Source organism: Ruditapes philippinarum, unplaced genomic scaffold (assembly GCF_026571515.1).
Source record: "Ruditapes philippinarum isolate M1 unplaced genomic scaffold, ASM2657151v2 ctg1878_1_1_1_1, whole genome shotgun sequence".
NCBI lineage: Eukaryota > Metazoa > Mollusca > Bivalvia > Venerida > Veneridae > Ruditapes > Ruditapes philippinarum.
The window spans coordinates 26,224-44,348 of NW_026856646.1; the positions used below are offsets into that span (position 1 = coordinate 26,224).

General features: G+C 33.6%; 1 protein-coding gene across 1 annotated transcript in view; it reads right to left on the minus strand.

Annotated features, from left to right (window-relative positions):
* Nucleotides 1-629: 629 nt before the first annotated feature.
* LOC132747213 (ubiquilin-1-like) overlaps nt 630-18,125 on the minus strand; it is a 111,969-nt gene continuing 94,473 nt past the window's right edge. The window contains exons 14-15 of the mRNA XM_060736543.1: nt 12,940-13,024; nt 630-6,345 (exon numbers count right to left, since the gene is read on the minus strand). Of these exons, the coding sequence (XP_060592526.1) occupies nt 6,284-6,345; nt 12,940-13,024 (147 nt within the window). The 3' untranslated portion in view covers nt 630-6,283. The remainder of the gene's footprint in view (nt 6,346-12,939; nt 13,025-18,125) is intronic.

Sequence of the window (18,125 nt, forward strand, 5' to 3'; positions counted from 1 at the left end):
GAGCTAGATGTAAACAATAATATAATATAAAATATAATATAAAAGATTTATAATATCGTATAAAAGATTTTCAGTATTCATTGGTTGGAAAAATAACAAATTGGTTAGGCCAAACATGACAGTCGACCAACATATTTTGCCAAGATGGTTTCAAAATTTTAAGAGAAAGAACTAGTTGCTATTGATGCCGATACACCACTAGGCAAATAGCTAATTAATATGGCTGGCATCTCATTAGTAGCATACAGTTCTCGATAAAGATGGATTGACAGATGGATTCCCAATCTGCTGAAAAGGACTCTCGTATAATAAAAGATATGTTGCTTAAACAGTCTCGAAATAGCAAAGCTCGCGCGTTCCTGGTGACGGGTCTTGGTTCAGTCTTTTTTGAGCCCCAGAACAATTTTTGTAGAGCTTAATGCTAGGAACATCCCAGGAAAATTTCATCACATTTAGGCCCAGTCGTTTCTGAGAAGTCGTTTGTATAAAAAGTTGACGACAGACACACGGACTGACGATGGCACGGGTGAGCTAAATCCCCAACAACAAAAAAAAAAACTATAATAATTATTATTTTCCTGGGACCATGTTATGGTAAGTGATCAATAAAAGAGACACAACAAGAAAGCTGATGTTTCAACACAGAGTTTACTCATCTTTAAATGTACATATATTTTTCTCAATACTATATATATATGAAAAATGTTTTTGTAACAACATTAAGATTTCAGACAGAAGTAAAAATCTTCCTTAAAAAAAAGCAGCGAAGATCTGAAGAACAAGTACTGTCGGAGGACAGTAACGCTCGACTATTCGAAAAGTTGTCATTGAGTATAATAATGCTTACCTATATGAATACATAAAATTGTTCGAAGAGGTACAAACCCTTCAGTAGTTATGGAGATACCAGCTTACAAGCAAAAATTTACCAAGTCGAAAAGGGGCATAATTATGCAAAAAAGTAGATCAGAGTTATGGGACTTGTGCCAATCATCTTAGATATCACAGAAAACAAGTGTGTGAAGTTTCAATCCATTCCCTTCAGTAGTTATGGAGATACCAGCTTACAAGCAAAAACTTAACCAAGAATTTCTAAGTCAAAAAAGGGGCATAATTATGCAAAAAAGCAAACAGAGTTATGGGACTTGTGCCATTTATCTTTGATAATCACAGAGAACATGTGTGTGAAGTTTCAATCCATTCCCTTCAGTAGTTATGGAGATACCAGCTTACAAGCAAAAACTTAACCAAGAATTTCTAAGTCAAAAAAGGGGCATAATTATGCAAAAAAGCAAACAGAGTTATGGGACTTGTGCCATTTATCTTTGATAATCACAGAGAACATGTGTGTGAAGTTTCAATCCATTCCCTTCAGTAGTTATGGAGATACCAGCTTACACGCAAAAACTTAACCAAGAATTTCTAAGTCGAAAAAGGGGCATAATTATGTAAAAAAAACAAATCAGAGTAATGGGACGTGTGCCAATAATCTTAGATAATCACCGAGAACAAGTGTGTGAAGTTTCAATCCATTCCCTACAGTAGTTATGGAGATACCAACTTACACGCAAAAACTTAACCACAGGGACGCCGACTGTGACTGCATTAGCTCGATTATTTTGCTTATAGTCGAGCTAAAAAATGTTTACAAAGAATCTAAACATAAAAATCAGGCAATTGATACACACAAACTTTACATGAAAATTGCACATCATAAGCGGGTTAACATTACATTTAATACAAATAAGCATTTTAGTGATAAAGGAAGATAACTCTATGCATTATGTTGCTTCATTCAGAAAACCACTACTTAATTTATCGAAAACAGTTCCTTATCAAATCATGTCTTTAAGGGACTTGAAAAGTTGCAGATGTAGTATTTTACTGTGCATACATGTAGGAATTTTGATTCACAAAGGGAGATTCTCCGGAAATTGAGTTTTCGATAAAGAGAGATAACTGAAAGATATGGTTTCATCAGTTTACACACATTTTAAATCACGGAAAGATAACATTGATGAGTAATTAAAACTGGCCTATCAGTCCTGGCTTAGTTACAACGTATAATACATTATTTTCATATACTTTGTTGGGAAACTAAGTCCTAAGACTATGTACCTTTCGTTCTCAAATTTGAGTTGTGGGCAAGACAACTTTCTGTGACAATTTGGTTTATGACAATCTACTTAACAAAGTTCATCCAACCCAGCTGCTTTAATGATATATGTAGAGATGGGTTGTGGTTAATTATGGTTGTGGTTAATGGTACCAACCCTGAAACCCACTGTTAACATAACCAGTGTGATCCCAAACTAGCTCTACTAATGTTACATAATATCCCCCTTTCTTATATTGTAATATCTACATTGGTTTCTTAGTGATCCTTCAGTAGACACCAAACATAACAAGAAATGTCTAACGACACATATGCCCCCTTCCTAGCCTTTGACTCACATTATTGGTAATTTTGTTATAGAAACTTGGAATTAAGGAAAAAAGAAAAATAATGAAGATTTTGTGATAAATAGTTTTCAAGATAATGAGTGGAAACCATTCTGACATTTAAGGCCCCTGTGACCTTGCCCTTTGAACTAGTGATCCAAAATCAATAGGGGACATCTACAATCACTATGTGAAATATGACGACTTTGTGATGAATACTTTTCAAGACAATCAGCGGAAACCATTCTGACATTTAAGGCCCCTGTGACCTTGACCTTTGACCCCAAAATCAATAGGGGTCATCTTCTAGTTATGACCATTCACTATGTGAAATATGAAGACTTTGTGATATATAGTTTTCAAAATAATCAGCGAAAACCATATGGTCTACCGATGGACAGACGGACATTAGCAAAACAATATACCCCCTCTTCTTCAAAGGGGGGGGGGCATAATTAACATCTTGTTATCAGCTGTACATGCAATCAATTAATTTGCGTTCTTTTGAAACTACATGTTTAATCTTTTTTTATCCATTTATCAAGAATGACAAGAAACACATTTATACCCTGTAGAGAATTGAATATTGATATCTCTAAACCAACATAAATTTAGTAATTAGCAATAATCATATACTAGTTAATACCATACACATGATGAATTTACTACACAATGTCAATTGTTAAAATAAACAAGAGCTGTCGGTAGGACAGCACGCTCGACTATTCTAAGTGCTTGATAGTAAAAGAGCCTTGATAATGTTAAATTTTTTAAGATCACAAAAGGTCTAATTTTTTTTAAAATAAATTCATGTTATAGGCCTTAAGAGAGAGTCTTATTATACAGTATTGGCTTGACTATTCGGAAGGTTATGTCACAAGGTTGTTTTATTGAGTATAATAATACTAATTACCTATGAATACATAAATTTGACAGAAAAGGTACAAAGGCTTCTAATTAAGATGTTTTATCAAGTAAATCACTGCTTTATTATTATGAATGCATAAAATTGTCCAAAAAAAAAGGCACAAACCCTTCAGTTGTAATTGAGATAACAGCTTACAAGCAAAACTTTACCATGAATTTCTAAGTTGAAAAAGGGGAGAAAAATCAGCCTAAATGCAAGATAGAATTATGGATCTTTGTCAGTGACCGACAATTATGACCCTTAATGCATATGTGAAGGTTTAAATAGAGGATATTTGTTTAGTTCAGTGTAAGATCGGAATATATTTCACCGAGTGAGCACCAAAAGGTATATTTCACGAGTGGCGCAGCCACGAGTGAAATATGAACTTTTGGTGTTCACAAGGTGAAATATATTTCGATCTTACACTGAACTAAACAAATTTTCTTTTTATTGTATGCAAAGAAACGTTTTAAAAAGACATTAAACCTAATACTGAATTAAAAGCGCGCCAAATAATAATACAACGTGACGTCATTTACGACGTCACGTCATTAAGTTGGTACCAAGTTCTGTGCACGCTGGTATTTCACTGAAACAACGTAAGGGGCTTAAATTCAAAACAGTGAAATTATAAAAGTGGTAATTTCACTGTTTCAAACAGTGAAATTACCAGTTTTATATCACTGATATATTTCTATAAACCACCGAAAAGCATGTAATAAATAAATATCTTTAATAGTTATTTTGATATGTAAAACTTGCATGTAAACATTAACCAAGAGACTAAGTAGAAAAGGGGATATGAATCAGCCTTAATGCAAGATAGAGTTATGGAACTTGGTCAGTGACATACAATTATGACCCTCCAATTATGACCCTAAGTGCATGTGTAAAGTTTCAAGTAAATATCTTTCAGTGTTTTTTTTTTCTTTATATAACTACTACCCTAAAACGGTACCATTCCCAATAGAAAATAGACATTAAAATTCCCAATTTCCAATGTTAAATTCCCAAAATGACTGTTCAAAATGCCCACAAGGCAAAGTGATTTTTCTAAAATCATTTAAATCCAACATATTCATATAAATCACCACTCAATAGTTCTATCTAGACAGTAGAAGCTGTTAGCTATCTTTATTCATGATGTCTAATCTCATTTGTAGCTGAAAAAATGCATTAAAAAAATTCCCAATTTTAGTCAAAATAACGCATTTTTTCCCAATCAGTCTGGTACCATCACCATTCCCAAAGTAGAGAAAAAAAACGCTGTCTTTGAAGACCTTTAACCAAAATTTCTAAGTTTCAAAAGGGCAAATAATACTTAAAATTTTGCAGGCAGAGTTATGCAATTTTGCAAACTGATGTACATTGTTACTAAATTTCAATTGAATATCTCAAGCAATAATTAAATATTTGACTTTACAAAAAAACTTTAACCAAAATTTCTAAGTTCCAAAGGGGCATAATTCTGTCAATATTATAGACAGAGTTATCCAACTTATCAATCTGATGTACCTTGTTACTATAAATAAGTATTGTAAGTTTCAATTGAATATCTCAAGCAATAATTGAGATATTTGACTTTACAAAAAACTTTAACCAAAATTTCTAAGTTAAAAAGGGGCATAATTCTGTCAATATTGTAGGCAGAGTTATCTAACTTGTCAATCTGATGTACCTTGTTACTATAAATAAGTATTGTAAGTTTCAATTGAATATCTCAAGTAATTATTGAGATATTTGACTTTACAAAAAACTTTAACCAAAATTTCTAAGTTAAAAAGGGGCATAATTCTGTCAATATTGTAGGCAGAGTTATCCAACTTGTCAATCTGATGTACCTTGTTACTATAAATAAGTATTGTAAGTTTCAATTGAATATCTTAAGTAATGATTGAGATATTTGACTTTACAAAAAACTTTAACCAAAATTTCTAAGTTAAAAAGGGGCATAATTCTGTCAATATTGTAGGCAGAGTTATCTAACTTGTCAATCTGATGTACCTTGTTACTATAAATAAGTATTGTAAGTTTCAATTGAATATCTCAAGTAATAATTGAGATATTTGACTTTACAAAAAACTTTAACCAACGCAGACGCCGACACGGACGCCGACGCGACTACAATAGCTCTCATATTCTTCGAATAGTCGAGCTAAAAATTGTAAAAATCACATTAGAATGACTGCTTAAAAGGTCCACACAACACTATGGATATTTCAATGGAAAAATATCTGTTAGAGATTCAAATATTTTCACAGAATCAGTTAAAAAAAAAATTATGCAAATTTTCTTCAGTGTTCCTAAGCAATGCCCACAAGAATTTTATTATTCACTGCATTGTCAGGACCTTTTTTAAGTCAACAACTTTAACCATTCAACCATTGACACCTTATTAACAATTTATTTTTCAGCACACAAATAACAAGTCATATAAAGACTGATGAAACCAGTATTTCATTCATTGTGTTTAATCATAGTGGTTTTGATGCCAGTGTACTTTATCTAGAATGCATCCAGTATGTGTTAACAAATTATGTGTACTGCTTTCTCACATATACATGTATTTGTCTTGTATCCAATCTGTAGGTAGGTTTAGCTTTGTTCATCATTTTGGAGATGCAGTGCAAGAATCAAATCAAAAGATTTCATTCTGTATTTTCATTTTCATTCTGATTTCATTATGACATAACTTTTCCCAATCAGTTATACATACAGAAAATTATGTTGTAGACTGCAGCTTTGTATTTTGCTACGAGCAGCGTTTTGATATCTTGCAAAAACCAAAGGTTTTCACCACTGATTCAGCTAATAAAAAAATAATAATTAAGTTACCAAGAAGAAAAAAAAAATCATTACAACAAATTCCATATTTTTCATGATAGAGAACAAAAAATCTGAATAAATTTGAACACTGTCTGATTATTAACATCATCTTTGCTGTAACAACCTTTCTATGGCTTGATTCACATCTCCAAATGTTGCAAGTAATGCTGAAATATACAAATATAATATATCAAAATATCTTATAATATCATGTATAAATTAGAGCTATCACTTAATGTGATTAATACCCCCCCCCTCGCAAGACTGCTTCGGAAATGAGGAAGTTACAAGTAACAGAATACCTTGTAAAAGAATTGAAATAGTGTTGTGGGCAATTAAAGATAGTTTTGGTTCTTGTGCGTTGCATTTCCTTTTTCACTACAGTTGACCATTGATGAAGTTTTATTGAATAACTCTGTTAGAGTTATGGTTCTTGAGCACTGCAATTCCTCTCATTGCGCTTGACCATTGTATGAAGTTGCATTGAATTCCAAACATTAGTTTTTAGCTCGACTTTTTAAAAAAAAAAAAATTGTTATAGTCCAGGCGGCGTTGCCATTGCCATCCGCAAACTTGTACCCTGGATCATAACTGTTTTAGTTCTTGGTGTATTGTCTTCATACTTGGCCACAACAACCCTTGGGACAAGACCTTTCAGTAGACTACACTAACCTTGATCTTCATCCATAAATGACCTTCACTTTCAAGGTCGAAAGTTCAAATTTTGCTTGTTCATGCTGTTATTGGCTGTAATTTTGTTATTTTTAAATGGATTGTCTTCAAACTTGAACATAATAATCTTCAAGGATAGCTCTTTAAAATAACCAGACAGACCTTGACCTTCGCTTATAAATGATCTTGACTTTGAAGGTCAAATTATTGAAATTTTCATTTTTTTGGCTGTAACTGGCTGTTACTTTGCTATTATTGAATGGATCGACTTCATATTATAACAAAACATTCTTAAGGACAAGACCTTCATGTTTATCAAACTCAAATTGACTTGGGCTCTTTAATGACCTTGACGGTTAAAAGGTTAAATTACTGAATTTTCACAGATTTGTGCATTAAATGTGTATATATATAATATTGGCCAAATTTAATATTGGTCAAAATTTTACTACATGGATCATTTTTAAGTAACAAAAATTACTGTATTGGAGGTCATTTTGTGTAGATTCTCAAGTCTAAATTGATAATATTTAACATGGAAAAAATGCCTACTTATAATGTATATTAATATATATACCCCCCCCCCCCCCCCCAAAAAAAAGAAAGACAACAAAACAAGAGGGCCATGATGGCCCTGAGGTCGCTCACCTGTATATAGGCCCCCCACCCCCGGGCCAATTTTTACCCAAGGGCTTTTATTTGTTTATTTGAACAGACTTGGTAGACACCCATAAGAAGATGTTTCATGTTAAACATCTAAGTTCTAGCTCATTGGCTTTTTTAAAAGAAGATTTTTAAAGTTTTTATTATACACATATAGTTAAAAACAATGACACCCCTGGGGCAGGGCCAGTTTTGACCCCCGGGCGTTTATTTTAACAAACTTTGTAGATATTTACTTAAAGATGTTTCATGTTTAATATCTAAACTCTAGCTATTTGGGTTTTTCCAAAGAAGATTTTTAAGTTTTTGCTATACACATTTAAGTAAAATCAATGACCCCCCCCCCCGGGCGGGGCCAGTTTTGACCCCAGGGCTTTTATTTGAACATACTTGGTAGACACCCATTAGAACATGTTTCATGCTAAATATCTTAGCTCTAGCTCTTTGAGTTCTTTAAAAGAAGATTTTTTAAGTTTTTACTATATGCATATAGGGAAAATCAATGACCCCCTGGGGCGGGGCCAATTTTGACCCCAGGGCTTTTATTTGAACAAACTTGGTAGACACTCATTAGAAGATGTTTCATGCTAAATATCTTAGCTCTAGCTCTTTGGGTTCTTTAAAAGAAGATTTTTTAAGTTTTTACTATATGCATATAGGGAAAATCTATGACCCCCTGGGGCGGGGTCAATTTTGACCCCAGGGCTTTAATTTGAACAAACTTGGTAGACACTCACTAGAAGATGTTTCATGCTTAATATCTTAGCTCTAGCTCTTTGGGTTCTTTAAAAGAAGATTTTTAAGTTTTTACTATATGCATATAGGGAAAATCAATGACCCCCTGGGGCGGGGCCAATTTTGACCCCAGGGCTTTTATTTGAACAAACTTGGTAGACACTCACTAGAAGATGTTTCATGCCAAATATCTAAGCTCTAGCTCTTATGGTTTTTTAAAAGAAGATATTTAAAGTTTTTTCTTTTGGTTGCCATGGCAACCAGAGTTCTGCATGGAATTCAATTCTTTGAACAATGTTTAAATGTGACCACCAAAGGAACATTCCTGTGAAGTTTGGATGAAATTGGCTCAGTGGTTTATGAGGATATGTCATTGAAAGCAAAAGTTTACGGATGGACGGACGCCGGACGAAAAGCGATCACAAAAGCTCACCCTGTCACTTTGTGACAGGTGAGCTAAAAACCAAACAAATAACAAGATGCGCCGCAATGCAACGAAAACCAGGTTTTCAACGACCAAGTCTTGATGTGACAGCAATCAATAGGTCAAAGTGCACTGAAGTTATTGAGTAGAAACTGAAAATTCTATTGTAAGCAAATTACCTTGACCTTGCTCCCAGATATCTAAGTGGCAATCCAAAGCTGCCACTCAGCAAGTTTGGTGTCAAAAGGTCAAAGCAAACTCAAGTTATAACATGAAAACTTAATACATTAACCTTGATCACAGACACCTGGGTAGCAATCCCAAGCTGCCTCTTGATATAAGCTATCCATACACCAAGTTTGGTGTCACTAGGCCAAAGCAAACTCAAGTTATTGTGCAGAAACTGAATTTCTATTTTTAGTAACAGTGACCTTGACCTAGATCACAGACACCTGGGTAGCAATCCCAAGCTGCCTCTTGATATAAGCTATCCATACACCAAGTTTGGTGTCAATAGGCCAAAGCAAGCTCAAGTTATTGAGCAGAAACTGAATTTCTATTTTTAGTAACAGTGACCTTGATCACAGACACCTGGGTAGCAATCCCAAGCTGCCTCTTGATATAAGCTATCCATACACCACGCTAGGTGTCAATAGGCCAAAGCAAGCTCAAGTTATTGAGCTGAAACTGAATTTCTATTTTTAGTAACAGTGACCTTGACCTTGATTACAGACACCTGGGTAGCAATCCCAAGCTGCCTCTTGATATAAGCTACCTACACACCAAGTTTGGTGTCAATAGGCCAAAGCAAACTAAAGTTATTGAGCAGAAACCAAAAGTTGACGCCCGCCTGCCCGCCGACTTCCGCATTACAATAACCCGGTTTTCGTTGAAAACCTGGTTAAAAACGTATTATAAACCTTTAAAAAGCATTCAATAATTGACACATCAAGTATGTTATTCTTATCAGTTGTGTAGAGCAATTTTTAGCGCTGTGAAATTACATCCACTGATGTCACGCTTCAGTGCACAGGCTATAAACAATGCTGTGTGTAATACACGTGACATTATTATTCAGTGTGATTTGAACATATGTAGGATTTGATAGGTAATTAGGGGTGATTTTAAGGTAATTATTATTGCATAGCTGAAAATCCCATGTGGCAAATTGACTCGTATGCAGATTTTATCATGTGTCAAATTCAAATGAAAATTCAAAAAGGAAACGTTAAGATTTGTTCAAACATTTCTTTGTTTGCTTTTAGAAAAAGTAAAGTCGAGCATTGCCCCGCCCGGCAAGGAAAAGGAACAAAAGGCAATAACTCTGCAAATACTGAAGATGAAGTTATGGTTATTGTACATGCACTTCCTCTCATTGCACTTGACCATTGTATGAAGTTGTATTAAATTCTTGTTTTCAAGGTATGCACTGGAAAAGGAAAAGTAACAAAGGGCAATAACTATGTAATTAATTCAAATAGAGTTATGGTTCTTGTTCAATGCATGTCATCTCACTGCCCTTGACCATTGTATGAAGTTGTTTTGAATTCCAACCAGTAGTTTTCAAGTTATGCTCCTGAAAAGGAAAAGTAACAAAGGGAAATAACTCTGTAATTAGTCAAGATGGAGTTATGGTTCTTGAACACTGCACTTCCTCTCAATGTGCTTGACCATTTATGAAGTTGTATTGAATTCCAACCATTAGTTATGCTCCAGACAAGGAAAATGCAACGGACCAACCACTGGGTGACTCCTATATACCCCCCACAACTTTGTTTGTTTGTTGTTTTTTTTTTTTGGGGGGGGGGGTATAATAATCAAGGGTAGATTTTTCTGTATAATAACAAACAATTAATATGTTAATAGTTGAATGTTTGGTCTTTGTCCTGCTTTGAATTTAAATCAGTACATTAAAAAATTTCAGTTTGAACTAGAACTGCCACTGTCATGGCTTTAACACCCCAGCATAACACTTTGTCAGAATCAACAGTGGTCATTTAAAGCTCAAGGACAACCTCCCTGCCAAATCTTAGGGTAGTAAGCCAGTGCATTGCTAAATTATATATTTTACATGTTTTCTGTGGCAAAGATAACTTGGGCGGACAAGTTTTTTTCAATCAAGGCCCTTGTGACCTTGACCTTTGATCCAGTGACCTAAAAATCAATAAATGTTACCTAATGGTCATGATCAACCTCCATGCCAAATGTCAAAGGAATCTTAAGTTATTAGGCGGACAAGCTTTTTCAATCAAGGCTCCTGTGACCTTGACCTTTGACTCAGTGACCTCAAATTCCATAGGGGTCATCAACTCATCATGACTAACCTCTATGCCAAATATGAAGACTGTGGGTCAAAGGAATCTTAAGTTATTGGGCGGACAAGAAAAAAGCTGATTCCAGTATACCCCCCTAAAACTTTGTTGTGGAGGGGTATTTAAAATTTTTTTTTAAACTGACAAGCTAAATGTAAAACTTACAGCAGTAAAAACTTCAATTGACCATCATTTAAAGTTTTTAAATATTAGGATTTGAACTTTGAGAATTGCAAGTTAATATTTCAAATGCTATTGCACTCCTCTTTAACCTTTACCCTGCTGAAGTCTTTGACACCAGTATAAAAGCCAGGCCAGCCTATACATCCGTGCAGTCTGACCAGGCTCTATAATGTTGGCTGGCCAACTTCAAATTCTTTACTTAATATATCTAAAATTGATAATGGACTGTTCCAAAAATGGAAATTAGAAAAGTCCATTTAAGAAATTCTGCAGGTTAAGGGTTAATAACATCTATCTACCTATAATCTTACCATGATGTCTTAAAGATTTTTTTCAGTTATGCTCTTGACAATAATTAAGCATGAGAAATAACCAAGGCCAATAACTTAAAAAATTTTGGTGGGTTATTTAGGAAATAGAGATCAATTCTGAGTGCATTGTTGTAGAATAATGCACGGTTTCAGTTCAAATGCGTAGTAATATAATCACGAAGGCCGATAGGCCTGAGTGATTAATTACAAAGAATTTGAACGAATAACGTGCATTATTTAAGAAATAATATATCCAAAACAGTGATTTTATTGCTCAATAACATCACTGTTTGGACAAACAGTGATTTTATCAAGCGATAAAATCACCAATTTGGATATATTATTTCGATTCTAACACGACATCAACAAATAAATGCTGCCGTACCTGGTATTGAGCAAAATTGTGCCTGATTTGTTTCCGTACTTATTCTCAGCACGTTGGATTTTTGGCGGTTACGTCACGTGTATAATGATTACGTCACATGTCTAAATATAGAACGTCAAACTGTGACTCTGTTGCATAATAACACACACTTTCGGTTCTTCTATGTTCAATAGGGAAAAATGCGGGTCGTGTTAGAATATACAATAATGCACGAAGAATTAATATCTATTTCCATTCTAACACGTCAAGAAAAATTAGAATTATTATTATAAAGTTGGACTTTATGTTTGGTGGTTAAATTTGTTTTCGCCCGAGAGTTTCCCATAGAAACGTTCTTTAAAGGCTGTTCCAGTGGGTTGAAAAAAACTGTCGTTAAATCTACCGTGTGTAGAAACATTTTGAGAATAACAAATTTTGAAAACTTTGGAAAAACTTTGTTTGTTTATTTTATTTCACTTTATAATTTTTCAAGCGAAATACAAATTAGTAAAAGTGAAATAAATGTAAAACTTAACTCACTTGCGACATTAAAATAGCGTACTTGATTTGATTGTTTTGCACGTGCTGTTTGGCGCTACATTGTGACTTCACGTAAACAACACTTAAAACGTCTGTACAGCGTTAACGACTGAATTAAAGATATTGGTGTTCGGATTCATTTTCTTAGTTAGACCATTTTCTTTCATTCTAGATAGCTTTCACAACAAAATTCGACAAAAAATGTTTTTATTTATCAGATTTTTTAAACAAAATGGCGCCCTCAATGTGAAAATACACAGGGAGGTAATAAGAACGGTGAGTGCATTGTTGAAGAATAATGCACGCTTCGGGCCTTCTTTGTTTACATAGAAAAAAATCCGATAGTGTTAGAATGTTCTTCAACACTACACCCTTCCATAAAATTTATCCATCTATTAAGTTAAGCTGATATCCCAAATACTTTTTCAGCTATGCTACAGACAAAAATGTGGCATGGAATGTCAGAGGAGAAATAAAACATTTGTAGTAAAATATATTTTACTGCACCAAAACTTTAATCTGAAATCTTTGTATAGTCAAGCTCAAAAGACAAGTACCTCTTATATTTGCTTCTCTGTCCACAAAACCCATCATTGCAAGCTGGTCTAATTGTGTGGCAAATCTCTGTTCAGGCGGCTGATTCTAGAAACATTCAAACACATTCAACAATAATTTTCAGATAAGAACAAGAAAATGTTTGTTAAACACAAATGCCCCTGGCTCAGATTCATGTCAGTAACAATATTTCAAAAGATATTTACCCATTCACTCAGTTAAGGACAGAAAATAGTGAAAAAAAATAATAAAAAAATGTTGCTAAGACTTGTGATGAAGTTGAAAAATATTTCAACTTTATTGTATTTATATATATATATATATATATATATTATAAGTTATAAAGATTATTGACAGGTTATATGGCCCTATATAAATGGCTGTTCGTAAATATAACCCAAGCCATATAACATGTCAGGAATCATTAGAACGAATTTATAATACAGCAAGCATTGTTTTGATAAGAAAAAGTAAGATATCTTCATAAATCGACAAAGCCTAGTATAAATTTATATACACGTCACGATTATCCAATGAAAATCGACGTTACAAACGTGCAGTAATATAAATATATATATATATATATACAAGGGGTTATCCAAAAATTTGTGGACTAACTTTGTTGCGTAAAATATATTTGAGATATTGATTTGAAATTCTTACACTGCTTAGAAGAATAAATAACAAATAAACACAGAAAAATTCATGTTAGTAGCTTCTTATATTACAACAATATTTAATTTTACATAAACACATGTCGGCGACAGCGGCGCACTCCAAAAAGTTATTGACGTCAACGTCATATTTAACATACAACTTACGGTATGCTTCAACGTTATGCAGTCAATAACCCTTACTGCTTCACAAAGTAATGTCCATCACTAAATTGTTTATGCCACTTAAACACTAATGATATTGAAATTTTATTTTCTCTGTTCGCCTGCTGTTTCTTTTCAAATGTTTTTGTTAGTGTCATTCCCAAATTACAACAAAATTTTATAATCACGCTATTTACTAATTTCTGCGTGTCCATCATTTTCCCGTTGTACACAATATCCTCGTCTGGCGTTTCTGGCGCTTTCAAAAAAAATTAACGGAAATGCCATCCATAATTTTAAAGAATTACTTAAATGACATCATAGAAGAAATATGTGATGTTTAGCTGGTTTTCTACGTCAATTAGTAGTTTTTTAGCAAAAAATATACAATGACTAACTGCGCTTTTCTACCCTGCGCGGGTGCCATGTATGTGCTTATTTAAAAGCAATATAAAATCATTATTTATTGACGCAGTTAACTGTTTGTTTCAGAACGTGTTGATAATATTCTGCAATGTATGCTGATAAAATTTCATTACAATACACCTTGACGTTCAAAAGATATTTAAAAAGTCCATGAATTTTTGGATAACCCCTCGTATGTATGTATATATACAACATGTAAATGCTAGACTTTAACTTTGAACCCAGCGACCCCAAACTACATCCAAACTTATAAGACCACCTTACGTATGTTCCTTGTAAGTATGAGACATTGAGTGATAAAAAAACAAAACAACAAAGGCTGTATAAAAAATTGTAAAAATCGATTTTTAGCATTAATGACCTTGACCCAAACAACCCCTAACTCAACCCAAAAGAAGAGGACCTCCCTCTGCAATTTGTATTAAACATGAATGACATCAACTTTAAAATAATATAAACCATACAAGGCCCTATTTTCAAAGTAATAACAAGAGCTGTCTGTAGGACAGCACGCTCGACTATTCTAAGTGCTTGATAGTAAAAGAGCCTTTATATTGTTTAATTTTTTAAGTTCACAAAAGGGCTAATTTTTTTTTATAAATTCATGTTATAGGCCTAAGAGAGAGTCTAATTATACAGTATTGGCTTGACTATTTGGAAGGTAATGTCACAAGGGTGTTTTATTGAGTATAATAATACTAATTACCTATGAATAAATAAATTTGACAGAAAAGGTACAAAGGCTTGTTATTAAGATGTTTTATCAAGTAAATCACTGCTTTATTATTATGAATGCATAAAATTGTCCCGAAAAAGGCACAAACCCTTCAGTAGTTATTGAGATAACAACTTACAAGAAAAACTTAACCATGAATTTCTAAGTTGAAAAAGGGGAGAAAAATCAGCCTAAATGCAAGATAGAATTATGGATCTTTGTCAGTGACCTACAATTATGACCCTAAATGCATATGTGAAGTTTTTAATGAATATCTTTAATAGTTATTGAGATATGTAAAACTTGCATGTAAACATTAACCAAGAGACTAAGTAGAAAAGGGGATATGAATCAGCCTTAATGCAAGATAGAGTTATGGAACTTGGTCAGTGACATACAATTATGACCCTCCAATTATGACCCTAAGTGCATGTGTAAAGTTTCAAGTAAATATCTTTGAAGACCTTTAATCTTTAACCAAAATTTCTAAGTTTCAAAGGGGCGAATAATTCTGCAAATATTGCAGGCAGAGTTATGCAATTTTGCCAACTGATGTACATTATTACTATAAAAAAGTATTTTAAATTTCAATTGAATATCTCAAGCAATAATTGAGATATTTGACTTTACAAAAAAACTTTAACCAAAATTTCTAAGTTCCAAAGGGGCATACTTCTGTTAATATTGTAGGCAGAGTTATCCAACTTGTCAATGTGATGCACCTTGTTACTATAAATAAGTATTGTAAGTTTCAATTGAATATCTGAAGCAATAATTGAGATATTTGACTTTACAAAAAACTTTAACCAAAATTTCTAAGTTAAAAAGGGGCATAATTCTGTCAATATTGTAGGCAGAGTTATCCAACTTGTCAATCTGATGTACCTTGTTACTATAAATAAGTATTGTAAGTTTCAATTGAATATCTCAAGCATTGATCGAGATATTTGACTTTACAAAAAACTTTAACCAAAATTTCTAAGTTAAAAAGGGGCATAATTCTGTCAATATTGTAGGCAGAGTTATCCAACTTGTCAATCTGATGGGCCTTGTTACTATAAATAAGTATTGTAAGTTTCAATTGAATATCTCAAGTAATAATTGAGATATTTGACTTTACAAAAAACTTTAACCAACGCAGACGCCGACGCGGACGCCGACGCCGGGGCGACTACAATAGCTCTCATATTCTTCGAATAGTCGAGCTAAAAAGGAATTTAACTGGGAAAAATGGATAGCACAGTTATACAACTTGGCAATATCATGTACCATGTATTGATAAGCAAGTGTGGTAATTATGAAGCTATTAGTATAGATAGAACTTAAGATATTTCCAACTTGCTGTTTTAAGTTAACCAAAATATTCATTTTCTAAGTGCTGAAAAGGGCAATAACTTAATAAAAATTGAAGCCATAGTTATGTTACTTGCCCAGATAATGTACATTGTGTTGATAAGTAAGTCTGTAAAGTATGAAGCCATTGGTACGGGTAGTACGTAAGAAAAATCAAACTTGCTGTTTTAGGTTAACCTTGTACGGACAGATGGACGGACATCTGGCCGAAATGGAATAAGGGGCTTTTTCTTTTGTTATTTATGGAGGCTATTCGTTGCCAAAAATCAAGCTTTGTTGATCTGAGTTGATCAGTTTGTTAACTGACAAAATACAATTGTATTTCTTTGTATGTAAACTCCAATGGTGCATTCTTGGTTTAACATTGTTAAACGACAAAACATTAACCCATTACTTCATATACACGCCTTTTAACGCCTTTTTCACCCCCCCCCCCTTTTGTTGTCTCAAATGATGAAAAAATGCCTTATTTAGGCCCCAAACACTTGTTTTTGTTTGAGAAATGTTGTTAAAAAAAGTGACCCTTTTTTCGGCGCGGCCCCCCAACCAAAGATACATCAGGGGGTTGCCAGAAGGGGGATGTGCCCCCTTCTGTTTGGGGGGGTTTGAAGGGGGGCGGAGTCCCCCTCATCGCCAAGAAAATTTTGGACTTGTGAGAGGCTGTAAATGACCCCAGATTGATCATAAGGTAACGTGTAACCAACGCTGAAAAGCATTTGACTCTATCTCAATCCATTGAGAAGTTGCAGCACTTTGAAATCAATTTTGATGGAAAAAATCAAGGCAAAATAGTGATTTTTGGCAATTTTGAGATGTCCCCTCATTGCCATGGTAACAGAAAATTAAGGCCTGAGCATGTTGTTGCAAGGACAATGGTCCAGTCAACATTTGTGCCAAGTTTGATTAGTGTTGAAGCAGTTTTTATAGTATTATAGCAATTTGAACTTGTAACGGGAGACTTTTCAATGAAAACAGCCATTTTTCACAAAATGCTCATGAAGCAATGGGTTAACTGTTTTTTTCTGATAGTAACAATACCAAGTGTTCACCATAACATGCAAAGCAGAAGTTACTTTCTCAGATTTACATTGTCAAACCATCAGGATTCGGATCAGCATAATCCAGCTTTACACGTTTTTCAATAGGAGATTAAAATAAGCTCCACCCATTTACCCGCCCACTACATCATTTCAGTATTTACCGTCAGCAACAAGAAGGAAACAAGAACACGCAGCGGCGTAGTTTCCGTTTACCACACCTTTTAGGTGTTTAGTTATTGACCAAACATAATTCATTTGCATGATTGCCATTCTATGCCTTTATTCAATCAACATCAGCAGACTTAAATTATGATTATAGGCATTATCAGTTTTAAAACGTTGTAGACATCACATTTCCTAGAATTTTTTTTTAAGAAACCCTCCTCACCAGGTTACTTACTGTCTTAGGTTAAATATTTTTCAAGGAAGTAATAACTATTGATAAGACTATATTCAACGACAAATAAATTTTACTGAGGGCATTCCAATTTGAATAGGAATAAGTAACATTGACAGTTATGCTGCTACCTTACCACTTACAAATTTTCAAGTCAACATCTGTTAGAGATTTCGATCAATTAAATACTAATAAATACCAAATTCTGGCTGTTGTCTTTCCTAGTAGTAGCATTTACTAGTAACCTTAATTCTAGCATTTAACTTGACAAGAAAAAACTTTTAACAATAGTAAAATTAAAACAAAATTGTATGTACCCTTTTGTACATAACTTTTTATTTTTACCATACTGTATAGATATATTTTCTCATTTTTACCAATTTTTTTCAATAATTGAGTACAAAGGTTGGTTATCAATTTATGTATACCTTGTTTATTT